This window comes from Delphinus delphis, chromosome 16 (assembly GCF_949987515.2).
Source record: "Delphinus delphis chromosome 16, mDelDel1.2, whole genome shotgun sequence".
In the NCBI taxonomy this organism is placed as follows: domain Eukaryota; kingdom Metazoa; phylum Chordata; class Mammalia; order Artiodactyla; family Delphinidae; genus Delphinus; species Delphinus delphis.
The window spans coordinates 1,198,749-1,221,059 of record NC_082698.1 but is presented as its reverse complement, the minus strand read 5'-3'; the positions used below and the strand labels follow the sequence as shown (position 1 = coordinate 1,221,059).

At 64.7% G+C, this 22,311-nt stretch overlaps 2 protein-coding genes across 2 annotated transcripts in view; one reads left to right on the top strand and one right to left on the bottom strand.

Moving 5' to 3' along the window:
* The first annotated feature begins 1,395 nt into the window (after positions 1-1,395).
* On the top strand, positions 1,396-18,651 carry DPYSL4 (dihydropyrimidinase like 4). Its single transcript, XM_060033511.1, has 14 exons — positions 1,396-1,576; positions 5,031-5,119; positions 5,777-5,961; positions 7,945-8,109; positions 9,944-10,005; positions 10,102-10,182; positions 11,694-11,762; positions 12,130-12,250; positions 13,198-13,354; positions 13,610-13,751; positions 14,372-14,542; positions 14,808-14,987; positions 16,389-16,551; positions 17,301-18,651. Exons 1-14 carry the CDS (start codon positions 1,538-1,540, stop codon positions 17,390-17,392), a joined length of 1,716 nt encoding a protein of 571 aa, XP_059889494.1. The 5' UTR covers positions 1,396-1,537; the 3' UTR covers positions 17,393-18,651.
* Positions 18,652-19,859: 1,208 nt separating this feature from the next.
* STK32C (serine/threonine kinase 32C) overlaps positions 19,860-22,311 on the bottom strand; it is an 82,255-nt gene continuing 79,803 nt past the window's right edge. Inside the window, exons 11-12 of the mRNA XM_060033510.1 lie at positions 21,448-21,515; positions 19,860-20,477 (exon numbers count right to left, since the gene is read on the bottom strand). Coding sequence (XP_059889493.1) covers positions 20,333-20,477; positions 21,448-21,515 — 213 coding nt within the window. The 3' untranslated portion in view covers positions 19,860-20,332. The remainder of the gene's footprint in view (positions 20,478-21,447; positions 21,516-22,311) is intronic.

The following is a 22,311-nucleotide window of genomic DNA, read 5'->3' as shown; positions in this document are numbered from 1 at the left end:
CGGACGCCAGGCCGGGCTGAGGGGTGGGGGGAGGGCTGGGGGGCTGGGGAGGGGGGGCGCCAGGCCCGGCTCCGCCCAGTCCACGAGAACTCGCAGACCCCGCCACAGGAGGCTCCAGGAACCGCCGCCCCTCGCCGGCTCCCGCCGTGGCAGCACGGCGGCCGCAGGAGCCAGCAGAGGCTCTGCCCACGTGCCCGGGGATGCGGGGCACAGGAAGGCCCGGGCCGGCCCAAGCTTGGCGGAGTCTTCCGCTGCCTGGAGGACGCCTTTGAGAACAAGACACTGCAGCTGGACGCGCGGGGAGGCGTACACCAGGGTCCGCGAGCAGGAGAGCCCCACAGCGGGCCAAGCTGCCACCAGGAGGGACGCAGCGAGCCAGGCGGAGACGGCCCAGAGGCTGCCGCAAGTCTCCCAGAGAGGCCCAGCGTGGCCCAGGCCCGCGGCCCACAGCAGGTAGTGGCCGCAGTGCAGAGGCGCGGGCATCGGGGCCAGTGAGAGGGGGACGCGGGCCCTGGACTCCCTGAGATGCCACACGTCCACGCCGGAGGCCGCTGGGGCGCAGTCCAGGGGCTCGCCCTCTTCCACCAGCCCCCAGCTCCTCCGAGGGGACGCGAGGGCTCTTCTTCTCCCTGACTGGCCGTGTCTGAGCCTGGACTTCTATCCTGCGCGCCCCCCTCCTCAGAACCCGCCCGGAGGCCTGGCCTCTCCTGCCCTGGTCTGCCTCTCCGGTCCGTCCTGGGTCCTGGGTAGCTCTTTCTCTGTGTGTCTCTCTCGGTCACTTTCTATCCCTTCTGTGTCTCTCCAACCTCCCACCTGACATCAAGCTTCGCGGGGCTGGCCCTGGGGCAGCCTCACAATGAGGTGTTTCACAGTGAGGTGTCTCCACTGTCCGGTCCCAGGGCCAGCGCATGGCCTGGCGTTCCGATCCCTGCCCGGGCAATACTCAAATGAGCCCGGCTTTGGCCTGAAACATCTTTCCGGACGGAGTCCAGCCTGAGCCTGGACTTGAGATTGCATTCAATCCCCGCGGCCCTGGGTGCCTCGGGTCATCAGGGAGCTGGTGGCGGGCCCTCGGCTGGCCAGGGGGGAAGGGGGTCCTGGCAGGACATTGTCGGAACGCTCACTCTCCATCCCGGGTGCAGACTCTGCACACACACTGGCCGGGACCGGTCGCAACCCTCTCCTCCTGCCCACCCTAAACAAGTTCGCCTCTCAGTCCTCAGCTCGCGCCTAGGGCCGGGGTTGCGGGTACAGTCACCGAGCCCGGCCGGGGCGGGGCTTGAAAGCAGAGCGGCAGCGGCGGGCCGGGGGGCGTGGCCGGGGGCGTGGCCGGGCCGGGGGCGTGGCCGGCAACGGAGCCGCGCGGCCCAGCGCGCTCCCACTTGGACGCCCGGCGCCCCCACGCGCACGCCTGGGCTCTGTGCGCCCCCACGTCGAGGCCTAGCTCGTGCGTCCGCCGCCGGGGACCCCCAGGACCGCAACGCCCGAACCGGGCCGCGCCGGCCAAAGGAGACGGCGGCGCAGCCGGAGGAGCAGGATGTCCTTCCAGGGCAAGAAGAGCATCCCCCGGATCACGGTGAGCTCCGCTCCCGGGGCCCGCTCCGCGCCTCCGACCCACTGTCCCGGGCGGGACCTGGCCTCCGGGCCCCGGGGAAGACCCTCCCGGCCCTGCGCCGGGCCCCCCTCCCTCCGTGTCCAGCCCCCGTGCTTGCCCCTGTGCCGGCGCGCTCCTTCCCGCCCAGCCCGGGGTCCCCGCGAGCGCCGCGCCGGAACCCCTTTATGGAGCCGGCGCATAGGCCCAGACCCTCCTCTGCTCCCGGCGAGGGCTGGGGCCGGGGGGAGGGCTGGGGCCGGGGGGAGGCCTGCTCCCCAAGCGCAGATGCACCTGCCTCCTCCCCCCCCACCCCGCCCCCGTGCGTCCGGGCCTCTCTGGGAGCTCCGATTCGGAGTGGGCCGTCGGTGCGGCCCTTTGTTGACACCCCCGGTCCGGCCTCCGGCCTCGGGGCACAGATATGCCATCCCCATCCTGCGCCCCTCCACCCCGCGCCCACGCCGCCGCCGCACCACCAGGAGCTCTTTGTCCGAGACAAAGCGACTCAACCCGGCCCGGAGCCCTTGGCGACCCGAACCCCTCCATGGAGCCGGGGTTCGGAGCCCCCGGGGTGGCGGGCGGTGGGGGGGGAGAGGAGGTGGCTCGCTAGTCACTGTGCGGGCATCAGGCAGCTCAGGTCCGGGGAGGCGACCCTCTAACAGCACACGCACTGCTGCGGGAGGTCCCACTGTACACCCCGCGCTGCCAGGAAACAAAGCCGCCCCCTCCGTGCGGCCAGGAGCCCAGCGGGAGGGAGGGAGGGAGGGAGGGAAGGATGGAGGGAGGGAGGCGGGCGCCTGGGCGCCAGCTGGACGGTGCCTGGGAACCCACGGATTCAGATCCAGCGGGAGGCGGTGGGATGGCCCAGGGAGTGGCCAGTTCACTTCCTGAGATACTCAGGGAGGAAGAAGCCCTCCCCACCCCTCGCAAACAGGAGAGGGTCAGACCTGCTGCAGGCAGGGAGCCAGCCAGGGCCGGGAGGGGGCTGATCCCGTCTCTGGGCGGCTCAGACTCAAGTGGCTGGTTTAGGGGAACTTCTGCCCTCATCCTGAGGAGCACGGCGCCTCATCCTGCTGCATTTCCCCCTTGGCTCCAAACCCAGGAAGGCTCCCAGAATCGGAGTCCAGACGTCTGAGCATTGGAGGCTGGGGGATTGAGCAGGGCACCCAGGCCACAGTCTCTTCCTGTCCAAAGCCTTCCACGTCCTCTTCTTGGGCATCTCTGAGAACGCGCTGGTCCACTGGGGCTGGAGTTGGGGCTGTGGGAGTGGGGGCACTGCAGGGGGAGGCAGGAGGGTCTGAACACTGGCTCAGAAGGTGGGCAAGGTGGGTCCTCGTGACGTGACCTGTCAGGGCTGGGTCTAGGGCCCAGGGGACCGGGCAGTGAGCCTCTGCAGAACCCAGAAGGGAGAGGCCCAGGCAGCTGGGGCTGGGCCATGTGGTAGAGCAGGAGTTGGCGGTAGGTCACACAGTAGGTATTTGCAGCTTCGAGGGCCACGCTGTTTCTGGTGCAGCTGCTCAGCGCTGCAAGAGAGCGGCCCTGGGTGTGAGTGCTCCAGTAACGCTGAGCTTGGACACTGAAACGTGAACCTCATGGAACTGTTATGAGTCTTGAAAGTCTTCTTGTGACGTCTTTCAACCAGCATAAGAGGCGAGCCGTGCTCGGCTCGGGGCTGCACGGGACAGGTCGAGGGCCGTGCTGGCTCGTGGCACCGCTGGCCGCCCTTCTGTAGACCGTGCGGTGCTGGTCTTACCGTTAGTCAATAGAAATCTGAGAATTCAGCCCAAACGGTTAGATGTTAATAAGAATAGAGAATGATGTGATAAGGCTCATAAGCGATGAATTATTTATCCTCTCAGCAGATTCATAGGAGAATCTGGCATCAGTCAGTTCTCTTGGCGTCAGGCTGATGGCGTGCAAAGAGCCAGAACCCCCGGCCCGGAGCCCTAGCCTGGCCTCTGGGTGGGCACCCCTGAGCCCCGGGCCAGGTCCCAGAGCCCCTGTGAAACAGCTGTCACTCCGGCCTGGTCAAGTCGCAGAGAGTGGCGGGCGCCAGCACGGGCACGGGGGGAAAGTGCTGCAGGGCTGGGCTCTTGCCGCTTCACTCTGCTCAGCTCTTTGCTCCTGCTTTGCGTTTCTCTCCGTTTTTCTCCACTGAGGTCAGACCATCACCCCTGACATCATGCACGGCTCCATTACTGGCTCCCCCTCTGCCTCGCTCCCTCCTTCCTGACCATCAGAAGTGGGCTTATGGCTGCCCAGCTCCGGGCTGCGGGGCGCCCCGAAGAGCTGGCCGAACTTGCTGCCACTTTGTTCACCCCCTTGGGCCACCCGCAGGCGGCACCAGAACCGGCAGGCCCCCCGCTGTCCTCCGGGCCCTGCACCCCCATGGCCTCTGCATCAGCAGCCCCTGCTCCCCAACTCCCAGCCTCTCTGGAGTCCATCTCTCATCCGCCCCATAATGCCAGCCCGGGGCCCCACATCTCACCCAGACCACATCAGACCCCACTCCAGCGATGGCCCTGTTTCCATCCTTGAACACCACGGGCTGCTCTCTACAACAGGCTAATGTGAACTCTGTACGATCATTTAAACCCCAGCTTAAGGCCTCCCAGGTGGCGGCCCACTGATTCCCCAAGTCCAGCATGCCCCACTCCTACCCTCCTCCCATTCCCCCCCACCCCCGCCTCGTTTCCTCTCCTTCATCAACCAGACTCTTTCCTGCCTCAGGGCCTTTGCTTGGGCTGTGCCCTGGCCTGAGCTTGAGTCACCTCCAGTTTTAGCTCCTCCAACAGGCCCTTCTCGGTCCCTGAGGCAGTCAGGCCTGTCTCCCATCACGCTGTCACGTCACCTGCTTTGTGCTCTTGCGTCTGTCACCATCTGTGACGGCCATGTGTGTGATGTCTGTCTCCCTCCCCAGGGGTAGGGCCCCTGCCTGCCAGCACTGCCTCAGGGCACAGAGATTCTGGAAGGCGCCCGCCCCAGCTGTCAGCCGGAGCCGCCTCTGTGGGTGGACGAGTAGGGCAGACCTTCCAGGCCGGCAGGGGCGTGTGAGATGTGGTCCACCTCCGCCCTTGGCCTGGGCTTGACAAATTAGGCGACGGGTGTGAGGATGTACGCGTGGGTCACTGCACCGCTGTTCGCACCGCCTCGGCTTTGCCGTGGGGAAGCGGGGGGCTAGCTGGTCGTACGCCCTGTGCCTCTGGCGAGGCCAGACTGCCTGAGCTGTGTTTGCAGGTCGCGTGCGGGGCCCGTAGGCAGCTGCCCCCCAGGGCCACCGTCTCGGGCCCCCTCTGCCCGCCCTGGGTGCGTGCTGGCTTTCATGCACACAGATTGCGCCTGAGTGTCTCCATCACAACTCCAGGGCAAAGCTTGTGCTCAAGATACTGTGGAGTCACTTAGTTTGGAGGAAACTTACCCATTTCTTTGTTTCTGATAGAGTGACCGCCTTCTGATCAGAGGCGGGAGGATCGTGAATGATGACCAGTCCTTTTACGCTGACCTGTATGTGGAGGACGGTTTGATAAAGTGAGTTTCTACCTCAGATATCTTCATGGTCACACGTTGATCACACACTACCCAGAAGTTTACTTTTGGGCGAGATCCACGTGAATGGTTCTTTCTTTCCCAAAAGCTCGTTCCCTGGAAATAGCTTTTGCCCAACCCGAGCCTTCAGTGAAGCCTCAGAGACGGAACGATGGCTTCCTCGTTTCTTTGTTCACACAGCTTCAGTATGGTGTGGGGCTCAAAGCAGGTGTTTAATAAATGCTTATCGACCACACCTATCAGCTTGTCTGCTCGTGCCTGTCCAGTAGCTCCAGGGACTTCCCTGGCCGTCCAGTGGTTAAGACTCCACGCTCCCAGTGCAGGGGGTGCGGGTTCGATCCCTGGTCGGGAACTGAGTTCCCACATGCCACGCGGCAGGAACAAAACAAAACAAAGGAGCAGCTCCAGCCTCTGGTCAATAAGCAGCGAGTGGACACCTAAGTGACCGCCACAGGGTTGGCTCCTCCGTGTTGACGGTCCTGAGCCCCAGAGTGTGGACTGGTCAAGTCTTGGCCGTATCGCCCTTTTCCTCAGGGACAAGAGCCCAAGGGCAAGGGTCCCGGCTCTGCATCATTGCCAGGAGCCCGTTCACGTTTGCTCAGGGCTCTTCCTAACCAGCGAAATCTCTGTTGCTTTCAGACAAATCGGAGAAAACCTCATTATCCCTGGGGGCATGAAAACGATTGACGCTCACGGCCTGATGGTCCTGCCGGGCGGAGTGGACGTCCACACAAGGCTGCAGATGCCCGTCCTGGGCATGACCCCGGCCGATGACTTCTGCCAGGGGACCAAGGCCGCCCTGGCAGGAGGGACCACCATGATATGTGAGTGTCTCCTGTGGGGAGTGTCCATCCCAGCCCGTGGTCCTCTGGCAGGTTTGCATGTCGCAGGAAGAGCTTTCCCTGATGCTGTTTTTCTCAGGCCTCTTTCCCTTTATTACATCTCATTCTAAGAAATCCTTGAGTGCCTGTCTAACCCTGTCCCTCATCCTGAGTCGTGCTGCCTGGGCCAGCTCTGGAGCACGCCTGGGATTTCCACGGGAGCACAGGGGTGTGCGCCCAGTAATTTGTTATTTTCCGGGAAGCTAGCAGCTGGCTAAGGACAAGGTTTGGAAAACCCAAGTGCAGGGGTCGTGTTGCCTGAAATGTCAGACACATTTGCCCCTGAACCTCACACCCTCTGAGGCTTGGTTTGCAGAAACTCCCTGCCCATGTCAAAAGAGCTAAAGACGGAGGCTGTGTTTTAGGAAAAGGATGATGAAAAATACCATTACCCTATCAACAAGCCCCAGAGGTACCGTTTCTTTAGTGCCGACCCTGTGCCAGGGCACGAGCACCATCCTGATGAGTCTCAGCTCCATGCTCCCCTCGTACAACCCCCTGAGCTGGGCAGAGAAGCCCCAGTTTACAGCTTGTGAGGTGAATTCGCTTGCCCACCGCGAACTTGCTCGTGGCCAGCACAGGGGCCAGGAAGAGGCACCAGCGTGCAGCCCTCCTCCCGTGGCCTTGAGCACCATCAACTCCGCAGTCCCGAGCACAGACACATCCACTAGGTTAGACCTGGCCTAACACACCCAGTCCAGCCCCGGCTGCACCGCATCCTGGCTGTGACTTCAGACAACACAACTCTCTTTTAGACGCGTCTCGCCTGCCTGGTCTGTCAGGCAAGAGGAAGCGGGCGGAGGATGGAGCAAGTGGGCGCATGTCGTAGCTTTGCTGTGTCCGGCACACAGTGAGCGCTGCCACTGCTGCCGCCGGGAAAGGCTGCTCTGGGGACCCTGGGCTACTTCACAAGTGACATTTAGATGTTGCAAAATCCTGGCCTGGTGTGGCTTACTGAACCACGACGTGGAAGAAAAACCCAACAGTGGTCCACCTTTTAGTCTGATTAAATCGCGAGGTGCGATTTCAGGCCCTTGGTCCTGCGTGTCATTGGTGGCCCCCCGGGCTGAGCAGGTGCCGTCGTGTTATGTCACCTGCGCCTGCTGGTGCTGAGGCATCAGACCGGCCGTGAGGACAGAGATGCTGCGGGGCCGGGCTGGCCTAGGCGGAGCTGCCCGCAGCTCCAGGCTGGAGCTGTGAGCGGCCTGCAGGGCGGGGCCCTGGGCTCGTGACCTGAGCTGTGGGAAGCAGAGGACCCACGTGCGGGCGCGCTGCAGGAAGGCACGGCATTTGCCTGTAACCCCGGGCGGTGTGCCTTCCCCCCACCCCGCCCCCCGGCCACCGCACTCCCAGCTCTTTCCCTGCACCTGGCAGAGGCTGCGAGCAGGGTTTGGACCTTGGACGCGGGGTTGCCGGCGGGGGGGTGGGGGGGGTGACGGTGCAGTGTCCACGTGCGTTCCCAGTTTCCCCGGGGGGTGGGGTGGGAGCACCGCTCGAGGGCTGTGCGGCCAGTGAGGCAGGAGGGAAGCCAGCCCCGTGCGCTGCTGTGGGCAGGCTCGCGGGTCCAGTGCCACGGACAGTGGTGCCGCCCCTCCCCCTCCAGGGGCACCGCACTCAGGCCAGGCCTGTGCGGGAGGTGGAGGCCTAAACTGCCGCTGGGCTCTTTGGGGGGTGTCCACTGGAGAGTGAGGGCCTCCCCTCTGCTCAGGGAGACGCTGGGGACGAGCGGCGGGAGACGCCTCTTTGGCCAGAACCGACGGGCAGGTTCCCAGCAGCCTCAGCCCGGCGTTGGGTATGAGGCCTCTTCTCTGCTTTTCTCAGACGTGCTTCCCGGTTTCCTGGGAACACGAAGCCGCTCTCCCTCGGAGGCCCAGGTGGTCCCAGTGGCACGGGTGGGGGGCTCAGCTGACCACGCTGTCCCCACAGTGGACCACGTGTTCCCCGACACGGGTGTGAGCCTGCTGGCAGCCTACGAGCAGTGGCGGGAGAGGGCGGACCGTGGAGCCTGCTGTGACTACTCCCTGCACGTGGACATCCCCCGCTGGCACGAGAGCACCAGGGAGGAGCTGGAGGTCCTGGTGAAGGACAAGGGTGAGCGGGACGCCCGGCCGGGCGGAAGGGCAGCTGCAGGGCCTGGCCTTCCCGGCCTCGGGTGGACGCTGTGTGGACCTGAGCCCGGGGCAGGGGGTCGCGAGCTGGGAGAAAGTTGGACAATAGCCATTCGAAGATCTGCTGGGCTGAGAGGTCACCTGCGTCTGAGTCTGGGGACGCATCCCGTAGCTGTTGTCCTCACAAGAGGACACAGCAGGGACTTCCCTGGAGGTCCAGTGGTTAAGACTTCACCTTCCAGTGCAGGGGGTGCGGGTTGGATCCCTAGTTGGGGAGCTAAGATCCCACATGCCTCGCGGTCAGAAAACCGAAACATAAAACAGAAGCAATATTGTAAGAAAATTCAATAACGACTTAAAGAAAAAGAGGACACAGCAGTCGCAGCTGTCGCCTCGGTCCTCTTGTGTCTTGGCCCTGGATGAAGGGTAAGCGCTGTAAGCCTTCTTAGCATCTTAAGAGCCTTTAGAAGGAGATGCCTTAAAACCTACTGCCAAAAAAAATCAAAATAAAATAAAACCTACTGCTGCCTCAGCTGAAACAGGACGGTTTACAGATAAGGCTTAATTTTTTTTTTAATCAAAAGTCCTGAAGCTGAAACCACATCAGAGTTTATAGAGGACTTGACAAGTTAGCTGGATGTCGTAACTGAGCTCCAGCGACTGGCTTTGAGGGTGGGCCTAGCGCACAGCCGGGAGAGGAGCTGGAGGGGCTGAGATGGGGGGGTGCTGGCTGCAGACCCCTGGCCGGGCCCTGGAGGCCACAGGGCGCTCCCCACAGGAGACGCTGCCACCCGCCCCACTGTACCTCCGAGGGAGGCAGGGAGGTTCATGGAGGCCATTTCCCAAAGCGCGACGGTCCTCACACCAGTAGCCTTTGGCATTTAGGACCCCCAACCTGGGGGTGGGCAGGGGGCTCTCAGCCTCTGCACCTCATTCCAGGCAGTGGCTCCGCCACCCGGGTTGTTCCTTAACAGGATCGGGAGGCCTGCGGCCTTGCAGCTCCGAGCAGAGGTAGAAACCAGGCACCTGCCGCCACCACCCTCCTGCCGGGGCAGAGCGCTGGTCCTGGCCTGCTGCATGGCGTCCAGGGACAGGCCTGCATGCTGACCAGTAGCCTCCACCAGGCGCCCTGGGGCGGGTTGTCACCTGGGGGGTCGGCTCGTGTAGCACTGGGTGACAGTTTCCCCCGCGTGCCTTTGCTCAAGGTCGCACTTTCGACCCAGCGAGATGACAGGGAGGAGGGCGGGGCCGCGCGCCGCTGGTTTGGATGGTGGGGGGTCAGGTGAGTCCCCAGCTGGTCCCGAGTCCACACAGCACAGGAGCTCGACCCTGGCCTGATGGGCCCCTGACGCCGCGGGCAGCCGGTCCTGTTCCTTCTGCTTTTCCTGAGGGCCTGAGCAGGCGCTGTGAGCGGGACCTGGCAGGTGCCACTGAGGCCCGCAGGCCAGTGGCCAACATGAGGGCCACCCCAGCGCCCAGTGCGGGAGGGGCTCCTGTGCAGCCCGGGTGGAGCTCAGGCAGCGAGCCTGCAGCTCACGGCTCCCTTCCGTCCGGGGGGCATGGGGCTCCCGGGGCTCCCAGGGGCCATGGGGGTTTAGCAGGTGGGGGCGGGGTCTCACCTGGCTCTGCCACTGGGGAACAATTGGTTCCTGACCCCAGAGCTCGAGGAGCAGGAGGCGCCGGGGTGACTCTGTCCCCATCCCGGCCCGGGAGAGTGTGGGGCTGGTCCCCCAGGGCCACCAGGCCAGCTGGTGGGGCCCCTGGAGCTCGGGGAGAAGTGGAGGCTCCTGGCATCCACCCCTCCTGCCTCCCCCCAGGTGTGAACTCCTTCCTGGTCTTCATGGCATACAAGGACAGGTACCAGTGCACGGACGGCCAGGTAAGGACCGGTTTCGAGTGGGGGAGCGAGCAGGTGTCTCATGCTGCTGTGGATGGGAGACACACAGCCTCACGCAGCCCATGTGCCTCTCCCCAGATGTACGAGATCTTCAGTGTCATCCGGGACCTGGGAGCCGTGGCCCAAGTGCACGCGGAGAACGGCGACATCGTGGACGAGGTGTGGGCGGGGCTGGCGGGGTGACCCCTGCCCACTTGGGTGTGAGCACTGATCCCACAAACCCTGACGGAGGGAACCTGGAACTTGACCCAGTAAATGGCTTGCCCAGGTCAAAGGGACAGCAGGCAGGGCGTCAGGGAGTCTGGGGGGCTCTTGGCCATAACAGATTTTTCCATGATCATCACGCTTCTGATCAAAAAGCCTCCAAAACCAGGGACTTCCCTGGCGATCCAGTGGATGCGATTCTGCACTTCCACCGCAGGGGGCGCAGCTTCCATCCCTGGTTGGTGGCGGAGCTCCTATGCTTCGCGGTGTGGCCAAAAAAAAAAAAAATTCTCCGAAATCAAAGTGTTGCTTCTTGGTGAGGGGTGCCGAGACTGGGGTCTCCGAGCCCTCCGCCCCCTGGACTGAGGCCCCTCCCATGAGCACACCTGTTGGGTTAGTGGCGCTGTCCTCAGTCGCGCCCCAAGCTGCCTGGGAGGTGCCTGGCCCTGCTGCGCACGCCCCCACCTTCCCTGTGGGCCCAGGGCTGTGAAGGGGGTGCCCCCAGCCTCTGCCCCTCACCCCGTTTTCCCGTCCGCCCACAGGTGCAGGTTGGGTGGGGCGCCCAGGATCTTCCAGGCCTCCTGGGGACCTGGCGGGAGGTCGCACACACACGGCCACCTCCCCAACATTCCAGACCCACAGAGAAGCTTCCTGGGACCCGTAGGGCTCTGCCCCTCCCAAGTTCAACGGGAGGGTGGTGACACTCACGAGGGGCATGTGGGGTTCCGGGCATCGGGTACTGTATGTGTTTCCAGGGTTCGAGGCCAGGCCTGGCAGGAGACGTCGTGGGTCACGCTTAGTGTTCAGGACGCTGGGCCGCGAGTGCCGGGGAGGTTTATTAGGGGGTCGGTGGGATTCTGCTCCCCCATTCTCCACGCCGAAGCTCGTTTACACCGTAGGGTGCTGTAGTATGAGTGAGCTTGAGTGAGCTTGCCCAAGAAGAAGTCCCGTCCCCGACTGCGCACAGCCGCCACGCACACCCCGCCGCGCACGCCCCCGCCGCGCACGCCCCCGACCGCACTCCCCCGCCGCGCATGCCCCCGCCACGCACACCCCGCCGCGCATGCCCCATCCACGCACACCCCGCCGCGCACGCCCCTGCCGCGCACGCCCCCGACCGCACTAACCTCCGCGCGTGCCCCCGCCACGCACACCCCGACGCGCACGCCCCCGACGCTCACCCACTGGGGAAACAACACGGCAGGCAAAGCTGTGGGGTCTTGTCCCCTCATTTAGCGGGCCTGCGACCTTGGGCAAGTCCTTGCCCTTTGCAAGCCCCGTTCTCTCATCTGTAATTGGGGGCGCTGGAGTCACTCCACTTCGGGACCCCTCTGCTCCATTCTGAGTTCTCTGGGATTGGTGATCCTCAGGAGCCTGGAAGTCTGGGCTCATCTCGGGGAGCACGGGTCGTCTCGGGGTCGGGGTGTTCTGGGCTGTGTCCAGGCTGGAACGTGGTGTGTATTTAGGAGCAGAAGCGGCTGCTGGAACTCGGCATCACCGGCCCCGAGGGCCACGTGCTCAGCCGCCCAGAGGAGGTAGGTGTGAGCTTGCTGGAAACACTCCCCCGACTGGGCCTCCATCAGGGGTTGGGTCAGGCCCCGTGGTCCCGGCAGGGCTGTGATCCCTCTGTCCTCGTCTGGAGGCGTGAATCAAGGCTCACGTCCCCTCCTACCACTGGTCACCCTGAGGCTTTTATGCGAGGCCAAGAAGGTGGCGTGGTCAGCCCTGGGGTCTGCACGGGTCGGCCCGGATTCTGGGCACCGAGCCCCAGGCTGCGGTCCTCACCCGCCCAGGGGTGCTGCTTCTGAGCCCAGGATCCATGGGTGGTCCGGGGGCATCTCATGCCCATACTGGTCAGGAGGCCCTAGTGTTCTCGTGTGGCCTGAGCGCCCCCATCCCCAGGTGGAGGCTGAGGCCGTGTACCGCGCTGTCACCGTAGCCAAGCAGGCCAACTGTCCCCTGTACGTCACCAAGGTGATGAGCAAGGCTGCGGCCGACGTGATCGCCCAAGCCAAGCGCAGAGGTGAGCGGTGGCCCGGACCGGGGCGCGGGGCCAGGGTCTCTCTGGGGGTCTGTCACGTCCTCGGCTTCCCGGGGCTGGGCCAGCTGGACAGAGGCTCAGCGCAGGCAGACCCCACGGGGATGCAGCGGCTGCTCAGCCAGCCTCTTCATGCTGGGGTGGCCTCTGGTGCGGGGTCACCAGGGCTGTGGCCGGCGGGAGATGTGGGCACCTGGTCCTTGTGTGGGGTGGGTGGCCCGAGTCTCCCCTCTTGTCCGAACAGCAGTGGAGCACCGGGGGGCCTTGAAGCAAAAGTGAGGCCTAGTGGCCCTGTTTGCACAGAAGTGAGTGTCAGAGCTGTGCTCCGTGTGTGCGTGTGTCTGTGTGCGCGACGTGTGTGGCATGTGTCTGTGTTTGTGTGTGTATGTGTGTGTGTGTGTGTGTGTGTGCGTGGTGTGAATGGTGCATGAGAATAGATTCTCATGTCGTGTAAGGGAGCCTGGCTCAGCTGACCCTGGGGGCCCATGTTACTGTCCGCTGGACACATCCTGCGTCCAGGAGCTGGGGTGCGGGTCCTGAGGGCTGGATGCCCTCTGGCCCTGGAAGCCCAGGCCATGGAGGAGGCAGGGGGGTCACTGACGGAGCCAGGTCCTTGCACAGAGGCTGTGGCCAGGCGGGCCGGGCAGTCAGTTGACGGTGTCTCACTGCAGCCTGTGGCCCCAGCAGGGGTGTGAGGCAGCAGGGACAGAGGACCCACTTCGGGAGCCCCAGGTGGCCTGGGCCGGGCACCCCCAGAGCAGGGGAAAAGCTGTCGCAAAAGGCTTGGGGGATCGAGGGGCAGTTTGCGTCAGCCCTGGGACCACAGGGCCAGACCCAGCCCACGATGTGGGCCGGGTCAGGGGGGCGTTCCCAGGCCCTGTCTGGGTCTGGGGACATGGGGGCCGGCAGTGCCCCTCACGGCCTCACCGCAGGGGTGGTCGTGGTCGGGGAGCCCATCACCGCCAGCCTGGGCACCGACGGTTCCCACTACTGGGGCAAGAACTGGGCCAAGGCCGCAGCCTTCGTCACGTCACCCCCCCTCAACCCGGACCCCAGCACTGCAGACCACCTCGCCTCCCTGCTGTCCAGGTAAGGAGCTGCCTACGTGCCCCTCGCCCTGGCCTGGCCTGTGCCCGCCGGCAGCTCCAGGCCTCTTGCGTCCGGAGACTCCACCCCGGGGTCCTTGCCCTCCCACCTGCGCCCCGAGGCCCCAGCTCTGCCCTCTCCGACAACCTCTCCCCCACCCCCCGTGGGCCGAGCAGCCGGGTAGGGGTGGAGCCAGCTGGGCCTTTGGCGGCTCAGGAAGGACAGGCCCCTCTGGGCTCTGACTCCGGCTCTCCTCAGCGGGGACCTCCAGGTGACCGGCAGTGCCCACTGCACCTTCACCACTGCCCAGAAGGCCGTCGGCAGGGACAACTTCACGCTCATCCCCGAGGGCACCAACGGCGTGGAGGAGCGCATGTCTGTGGTCTGGGAGAAATGCGTGGTGAGTGCAGAAGTGGGGACGCAGGGTCCTCCCCACAGAATGCTGCCTGTTCATCAGAGAGGGAAGCCCCTTGAGCGGCAGATTCACCAGAGCAGAGGTCGGGGCTTGTGGGCCCCAGGGTGTTGTCCCCCCAGCCTTGCCATCCAGGGCTCCCTAGACATTTGCTTCTGGTCCTAATGCACACGACCCAGGGAGAGCGAGGTCCCTGCCCTGGTGGAATTACACTCCGCAACGTGTCCCAAGAGGCCTGAGATTTCCTCAGACATGCATCTCGCTCAGAGGGTCCTGCCCACAGCCTCTGCCCCCATGACCCCAGCCCCAGTCCTGAGCCCTTCCCTGAGCTGAGGCCCTGACCCCAGGCTCCTGGCCACCCCAGGGGGATGTTCGCGTCCTTTGGGGACACAGACATCATCGTGGAAGCATCAGCATTCATTTGCCCACAAAGTGAGCATGGAGACCAGCTTGGTGCCCAGGAAGAACCAGACCTGCAGGCACGACTGAGGCACACGACACGCGGCCTAGGGGACAGGGGCCACCTCCACACAAGAGCCCCGAGACCAGACCCCGCCTGCGGTCAGGAAGGGCGCCCCCCCGACTCACCCCCGCCTCTTACTTCTCAGGCCTCAGGGAAGATGGACGAGAATGAGTTTGTTGCTGTGACCAGTACAAATGCAGCCAAAATCTTCAATTTTTACCCAAGGAAGGGGCGGGTGGCCGTAGGCGCCGACGCCGACCTGGTCATATGGAACCCCAAGGCCACAAAAGTCATGTCTGCCCAGAGCCACCACCTGGTGAGAAACGCCTGGGCCCACGTCGGGGGTGGGGCCTGGGGAGCCCCGCAGCCTTCCTGGGGGTTGGGCAGAGCAGCGGAGGCGGGAGGGTGAGCCCTCTGCTGGCTCCTCCCGGACCGCTCTGTGCTCTGAGAACCATCCCTCAGGGGCAGGGGTGCAGGGCGCGGCGGCCACTCCCTCTGAATCCCGGCCCGGCCGAGTGGGCGCCCTGCTCGGGGGTCCTGGATCAGGAGAACGCTGAGCGGCCCCTGGCTGTTCTCCCCAGAACGTGGAGTACAACATTTTCGAAGGCGTCGAGTGCCGAGGAGCCCCCGTGGTGGTCATAAGTCAGGGCAGGGTCGTGCTGGAGGACGGGGCGCTGTTCGTCACCCCTGGGTCTGGCCGCTTTATTCCGCGGAAGACCTTCCCCGACTTCGTCTACAAGAGGATAAAGGCTCGCAACAGGGTAAGGCCTGAGCCCGGCAGGCGGGTGGGCATGAGCTCTCAGGCCTCCTCCGGGTCAGCCCTGCCCACGGCCACTGTCAGGAAGGCACAGCGGCCCCGTTGCTCCGGGTGCTTCTTAGCGGTGCTTCGCCCGCGTTCGTTACCAGGCAGCCCGTGTCACTGTAGAAAGCGTGGGTGTGAAGCAAAAAAAACGCCTCGTAGCCACCCCCCAGGTACACTGCCACTAAGGCTAGCAGAGCCCGCCCAGGATTTCCCCGGGAGCAGACGTGGATGTTAATGAATTAAGGAAGGAGAACACGTGGTTTAGCGGCATCCATGAACCTGGAAGTCGTGAGCCCTCGTCTTCCCACGCGGGCGTGGCCGGCTGCCCGCGGAGTCTGGCGGATGCACCAGGTGTCCACCCAGGCCCCGCGCTGCACGCACAGGTGGTTCACGCATGCGCACAGTCACACACACACACACAGCTGCACACGTGGTTACTGTACGCTCTGGTTTGCTTTACCCCAGCCCTGTTTCCAGTTTTCTAGACTAAAGACGTGTCTGAGCTCGTATGAGGAGGGATGGCTTTCGGGCTGGGCTGAGGGCCAGGTGCTGGTCTCCTTCCCAGGAAAGGAGAGCGGAGGCTTCCCTAACTCGCAGACGCTTCTGTCTCAGGCTGCAGGGCCCACACCACGGCTGCTGCCCACATCTGACCTGGGCACAGCACCCCCTCCTCCCTCAGGGTTCGAGCAGGGCTGAGAGGCAGGGTCCAGGGCAGAGGGCTGGGCATCGCACCCCTTGGGGTGAGGTCCAGGGCACCCCTGGGCATTGGCCACTGGGAAGCTCCCCGTCGCACACCCGGGGTGATGGCAGACCCGAATCTGCAGAACTCCACACCCCACAGTTGCTCTTGCCCTGCGCCCCTGCCCCACTGTGACCCCTGCAGGGCAGGATCTGGTTCAGCCCCACAGTCACGAGTGTGAGCCACAAATCCCCAGGCAGGTGCCAGCTGCAGACACAAGCACAGCGGAAGGCTTCGCCTCGACGCTCGGACTGTTGGTCCGTCATGGTGGCCACTGGGAAGGGCCTCTGCCTCTGGCGGCCATTTTCAGGGAGGGCAGGACCCAGGGCCACCACCTCAGGGCTTCCTCAGGAACACAGCGGGGGCTGCGTGGGGGCCACAGTACGGTGGGTACTGAGGAGGCGGGGACTATGTTGGGACCAGTTTCTGATTCCAAAAGGAGCCTCCTCTGCAGGCCACCCCTGTCCGAGCATCTCCTCCAGCTCGGGGCACTGCTGCCCAGCCTCGGGGGAGGGAGGTACGTGTCCACACTCGCGGGTTGTCACCCGTTGGCGGGGAGCCCCCTGCCCTCGAGCCCGGGGCCCGCGCAGCACCCCCTCATGCCAGCCTCTCGGCCCACAGCTGGCAGAGATCCACGGCGTGCCCCGAGGCCTCTACGACGGGCTGGTCCACGAGGTGATGGTGCCCACCAAGCCGGGGGCCGGTGTGCAGGCCCGCGCCTGCCCGGGGAAGATCTCAGTCCCACCCGTTCGCAACCTGCACCAGTCGGGGTTCAGTCTGTCTGGTGAGTTGAGCCCAGCGTCTGTGGGACCCGAGGACCACGTGGGAGTCCAGCCTCCAGCCCCTCACTGCCCCATAGCACAGAGGCACACATGTGAGGTGCATAAGGATGGGCCCTGGGGGCTTCAAGGGCTCTGGGGGCCCGGGGTGCAGCCACCAGGCTCAGGCCTCTGATCAGGGTCTCAGCTGTGCTCCCAGCATGCTGGGATTCTAAGAGAAGCCCTGAGCCCCAGGGTCTCCCTGCACACGGGGCCAGACCCTCCCTCTCTCTTCCCAGCCCTTGGTTGGGAGCCCACCAGCCCCTGACATCCTGTCTCCGCCTCCCTACTGGGGAGGTGATGGACGTCCCTGCGTGCCCCCTGGGGATGTAGGGCCAGGGGCGGGTCCCCTTTGGAATCCAGCGTCGTCCTAAAGGCTAAAGACAGCCTTCTCCCATCATGGGGGTCGGTGCGGGCAAGACCCGTGGGCGGGGCAAGCAGGACTGGCCCAGCCTCTGCTCTTCCGGACCGGATTCCCAGAGGGTCAACCTTGACCTCCAGTCTCTGGCCGCATGCACACCTGGCCTCACTTGCCTGCTCATCTGAGGCCTCAGTGGTGGGAGTGCCTGACCGGTGGCCTGGCTGAGCTGCCAGGGCCGTCGGGGAGCGTGGGGGGCCTGCAGTGTGGGGCTGTGGCTCCGCATCCCTGGCCTCGCGGGTGTGGCCTGGTTGCGTCACGTCCCCAGCGCCACTTCCACTCCTGGCTTCCCCACAGGCTCTCAGGCCGATGACCATATCGCCAGGCGCACGGCTCAGAAGATCATGGCGCCACCTGGCGGCCGCTCCAACATCACATCCCTGTCCTAGGTGCTGCACGTGCCCGCGGCGGGCGCGCCTGTGGGCGACAGCCACTCCCCTCTGTTCCCTTCCCCTCGTTGAACCTATTTTGAAAGGTGCCTGGCCTCACCTTCCCCTCCCCAGAAACTCTCTTCTTGGGGTCCCAGGTCCTGTTATCAGGAGCCCCCGCAGGAGAGGCTGAATTTGGGGAGGTTTCACTGCCAGGGCAAGGAGGCTGGACATGGTGGCGGGGACAGCTCAGGTGGCCCTGAGCCCGGGTGCCAGGTGCCTCAGGAAGACAGGGGCCTCCTAGGATGCCCAGGGCAGCCGGGCCAGGATGAAAGGCTGGGGGTGTTTTGCCCTCGTCCCTATCAGGAATCACTGCCCTGAGGACCCCCAGCTCTGCCACCTGCTCCCACGGGCAGAGGTGCGGCCCGTCCCTGTGTGCCTTAGCGCAGGCAGGAGCGCCCCGGCCCTGCCCAGAGCTGCTGTGACTCCAGGGACCCACCAGGAACACAGTGTAGGGCAGCTGCCAGCAGGACTTCTGCAGATTCGCCTGTACACTTTTCCAGGGGCCAAACCTCTGCTTCCATAGAGCCCTTGTCCAGGGCATTTTAGGGCCCTTTAGCTGAGATGCTTTCCTTTTACTGAGTGTACGTCGCAGTAGTTTATTAGAACAGCAGATTTGTGTGGTGAGGACGCCTGTAGCCAGGAACCTGCCTGCCACCCATAGCCCAGCAGCACTGTGCCCCAGTCCATGGGACTCAAGTCGATTAAAGGCATCTGGGCTGGAAGCGTGTGGAGAGCCCCGACTTCTCTACCCCTGCGCCATCCCCTGGGGGTTCACGCTTGGGATGCTGGGGAGTACCCTGCAGCCCCCTGGCCTGGCTTCGAGCTGTGAGGCCGGACCTCGAGACCACCTGCAGGGCCAGCTGTGCTTAGCCTCCGGGCATGGGCAGGGCTGGGTCGGAGCCATGGGGAGGCTCTCTGCCTCTCAGGGAAGGGGCCCCAGGCCTGCAGGTCAGAGACAGGCAGACATTCAGAGGGGGAGGGGTGGTTGGGAGGATGCCGCCTACATTCTGCTTGATGGGCCCAAGCCAGCCCAGCAGGTTGGGGGCAGCGTGACCCCTGGGGACCCGCCGGGAACAGCACGATGAGCTCACACCTCCAGTGGGCAGCGGCGGGGGGAGGTGTAGCCTACATTCTGCTCCTGTAAGGCAGAGCAGCCCAGGGTTCTGAGCCAGACCCATGGGCTGAGCTGCACCAGAACCTTCTAGAAGATGGAACTGCTGGGTTGGCCTCCTGGCCTCAGCCTCTTTCTCATAAAAACGGCGCCAGTCCCCCAGATGTGGGACGCTCCCAGGAGGGGTCTTCACCCCAAGAGCACCAGGAAGGGTCGGGGCAGCCCCGCCCGCTCACACGGCCAGGCACTCTGGGCCCTGCCCAGGCGTCCACTTCCGGTCATGCTCCTTGGGGGGACATGAACAGCCCCATCTGTGAATCCGGGCCTTCCATGTGCTGCGCTGGACCAGGGCAGCCCCCGGAGATGGTCCGTCCTGGTGGTCCTGCAGCACTCCCGGGGGCTCCCTCTGGCTCAGATGCTGCACTGGACCAGGGCAGCCCCTGGAGATGGTCCGTCCTGGTGGTCCTGCAGCACTCCCGGGGGCTCCCTCTGGTTCAGGTTTGTTTGGTCAGCGTGGCCTCAGAGCTGGATTCCTGGGGCTCCACTGAGGTCAGTGTTCACGGCACCAGTGTCCCCCTCCCCCAGAGGGAGACAGGGTGATCGGGGAGCCAGACCACACCCACATCCCTCCACCGACTCGGGAGAGAGGCATGCTGTCCCCTCGGGCCTCAAAAACGCACACTTAGATGTACACAAAAACCCATATACAATACGGGTTTATACAAAACCCCACACCTACCCCTGCCCAGTTCCTGCCTCTGACATCACCAAGTCTCCACCCAGAACTTTCTCTGGGGATCGGCACCGCCACAGGGCCTCCTGCAGTACCGCCCACCTCTGGACCCTGGCTCCCCGGTGCTACCTGGGCCCACGTGCCCCACGTGGGCTCGCTGTGCTGTGCTGCTGACCCTAACTCCCTGCACCTGGGGGAGCAGGGGCCCTGAGCTGTTCCAATCCGTGGGTGCTCCGGTCCTTGTCGATTTCACGGTTCTGCCCCAGGTGCCCCTGTGCTCTGACAGGCACCACCTGCCCCTCAACCCTGCAGCGGCCTTAAGGCGCCAGGGGCAGGAGACGGGCATCCACCCCAAGGCTGAGGACCGGGGCTCCGGGGAGGCCCTGCCCCAGCAGGCACCGCCCCGACTCCCAGACGAACGTTCTCTGTAACGCAGCAGGCACAGAACGCGCAGAACAGCCAACACCGAGTGGTTCTCATGTTGTTTTTCTCAGAGGTGGAAACTATACAGGAACACAGCAGAAATTACCAGAACGGTCTGTATCTCTATAAAACACTCTTCACGCCCACACCCCTCCCCCCTTGATGGACAGGAGCCGAGCAGCCCCTGGGCTGGCCCCCCACCCCCACCCCGGCTCCAGGCGGCACGGCCGGGCGAGGTGAGCTATGTACAAAAGGTGGCAGGAGACCAGGGTGCCCGTCCAACCACGCGGCCCGTCGGGGGGCCACCAGGAGAGCCCGCGTGCGGGCCACGTGCTTCCGTCCGCCATCGCCCGGGTGGCCCCGCCCTCCGTGCCCACTGCTCTTGGCCACACCCACAGCCTCTTGTCACCACGTGCTGCCGAGAGCCGGAGGGCAGCCTCAGCGGTCAGACTGTCCAGGGAAAGTCCAGCCGGGGTGCAGCGGGAGCCGCCGGCCTGGGCCTGGGCCTGGGCCTGGACCCGCCGGGCCGCTCCGTGGGAAAGTCGATGCTGGGCCTCCGCCCGCCGCCGGGTCCCTCTGGAGGCCCCGAGTCTCCGGCGTGACCTGAGCTGACGCCGTGGGCAGGGGCCGCCTAGCCGCTCCCGGCCGAGGGGCAAATGGTGCCGCACACACGCAGGGCCGAGCGTGCCCCCTCGCCGTCTGCCAAGGCCTCTGCGCCCTCCCCGGGCTCAGGTGCGGGCAGGGGCTCGCTCGTGGGGTCCTGGCTCCTCTTCAGCCTGGGGGGAGACACAGGGAGGGCCTTGACGCGGCCTCGCTGGCAGCCCCGGACGCTGCTCGCTGGCCCAGGGCCTGTCCAGGGACTCCTGGAGTGGGTCCCGCAGGAACACGGACACAGGCTGGGCATCTCTGCCTAGGCAGAAGCTCCTCCAGCCACGCTGGCTCAACAGGGCGTGCGGGCACACAGGGTGTTCCGGCCCAGCACCCTCTGTCTGGCCGTTCATGGCCCTCGGTCTCGGAGCGGCAGGGCTGGCGAGTCTCAGCCCATTTCCAGCCAGAAGCTAAAAGGGGGCCTAGTTTAAGCGCAGGTTCTGCGGGTCAGCAATTCTGGAACAAAGCGCCTGGCCAGGTCCCATCACTACACAGCCTTGACCTCCAGGACGATGGCCACTGTCCTAAACCAGTGTCCACACGTCATCCTGGTCACTGAGGCAGGACAGAGCACCAGCTAATCCTGCTCACTTGCCAGGCCAGAGCTCAGAGCCGCCTCCTCCAGGAAGTCCTCTGGCCTCGCCCCACTCCTCCTCCTCTCGGGCCTCACAGCACTGGGCCGCCTCCCTCCACTGTGGCAGGTGTCTTGGGTGTCTATTTGTGGCCTGTCATATCTCCCTGCCAGCCAGCTCTGCCCTTTCTGCCCCACAGGCCTGAAGAACCGACTGAGGGGTGGGAGTTGTGACTGCAGGGGCCGCCCAGGAAGTCGTCTGCCCTCAGCTGGGCAGGTCCACCCAGTGTCTGCCCAGGAGATTCTGGCCACTGGCTGAAAGTGCCCAACGAGCCCTTCCCCCAGAAGCCTGAACAGGGACCTCCCACCCTCTCCCCCAGGGCCACTGCTCAGAGACCCCGAGGAGGGCAGGGGTCAGGCTTCCCAGCCCCGCTGATGCCACGTGGCTGCAGTGGCCAAGAAAACCGAGGCCCAACTCCCCAAAGTCCTTTCTGCCCCCATTACCGGCCCCCAGCACGCACACTCACTTTTCTCTATTAAAAATCACGAAGTCTTGCTGGATGGCATCAAGGCAGTCCTGAAGGTAGTCATTCTCCTGTTAGTCAGAAAGACACAAAGATGAGTGCACGGACCCCGCCAGGTTCCCTCGCATCCCTCAGGTGAGCTCCTGGGCACCCCTGGTCCGCTTCTGCTCCGTGGCCTCCCCCTCTCTGAGGAGCCTGCCTTTGGGCTGTTTCGGCAGCCGGAGCGCATGGGAGTTTGCATCTCCAGGTGACCCTTAGCCGGAGACAGAAGGACGCCCGGCCCCTCTCTCAGGGTGGTTGCAGTGTGTGCAGAGCCAGACTCGTGTGGAAGCCACACCGGGCTTGGTTCCCTCCCCTCCCCCGCACACACCAGGTCCTCCTGGTAACTTGAGCCTGGTACACAGATCCCACCTGAGGGTCTGACTCCGGGGAACCTGACTAAGGAGGTCCCCGGCAGGAGCTGTCCCAGGAAGCAGACGCTCAGCATGGGGTTCTGGAGTTGGGTCCCGCCCTGGCCAGATGCAAGGAGTGCTGAAGGGCCCTGGCGGGCGTGAGACCCCGACCGCTAAGACCCTCGCCTCAGGTGTGTCGGGAGAGGGTGCAGGTGGAGGGGACGCACTGGGACTGCAGGTCAGGGTGGTCGCGCCTGGCCCCATGGACGTGTGAGCCACAGGCTCGGGGCGGCCAAGCAGCAGCCCCAGCCGCAATGTGGAGACGCTCCATCCCGCAGCCCCGACAGGGAGCTGGAGACAGGCTGAGACGTCCGAGCAGCGGAACTTCAGAGAACGCTGGACTCACAACCTTGAAGTTTCCTGCATCAAATGTAAGGCCCTGATAGGGAAGGAGTGGGCCTCTGGGACGTGGGAG

Excerpts from the sequence above, each read along its gene's own strand:
- DPYSL4 (XM_060033511.1), top strand. The coding sequence starts at position 1,538 with ATGTCCTTCCAGGGCAAGAAGAGCATCCCCCGGATCACG. Across the intron at positions 12,251-13,197 it reads CGCCCAAGCCAAGCGCAGAG|GGGTGGTCGTGGTCGGGGAG; the intron begins GTGAGCGGTGGC and ends GCCTCACCGCAG. Across the intron at positions 13,355-13,609 it reads CTCGCCTCCCTGCTGTCCAG|CGGGGACCTCCAGGTGACCG; the intron begins GTAAGGAGCTGC and ends GGCTCTCCTCAG.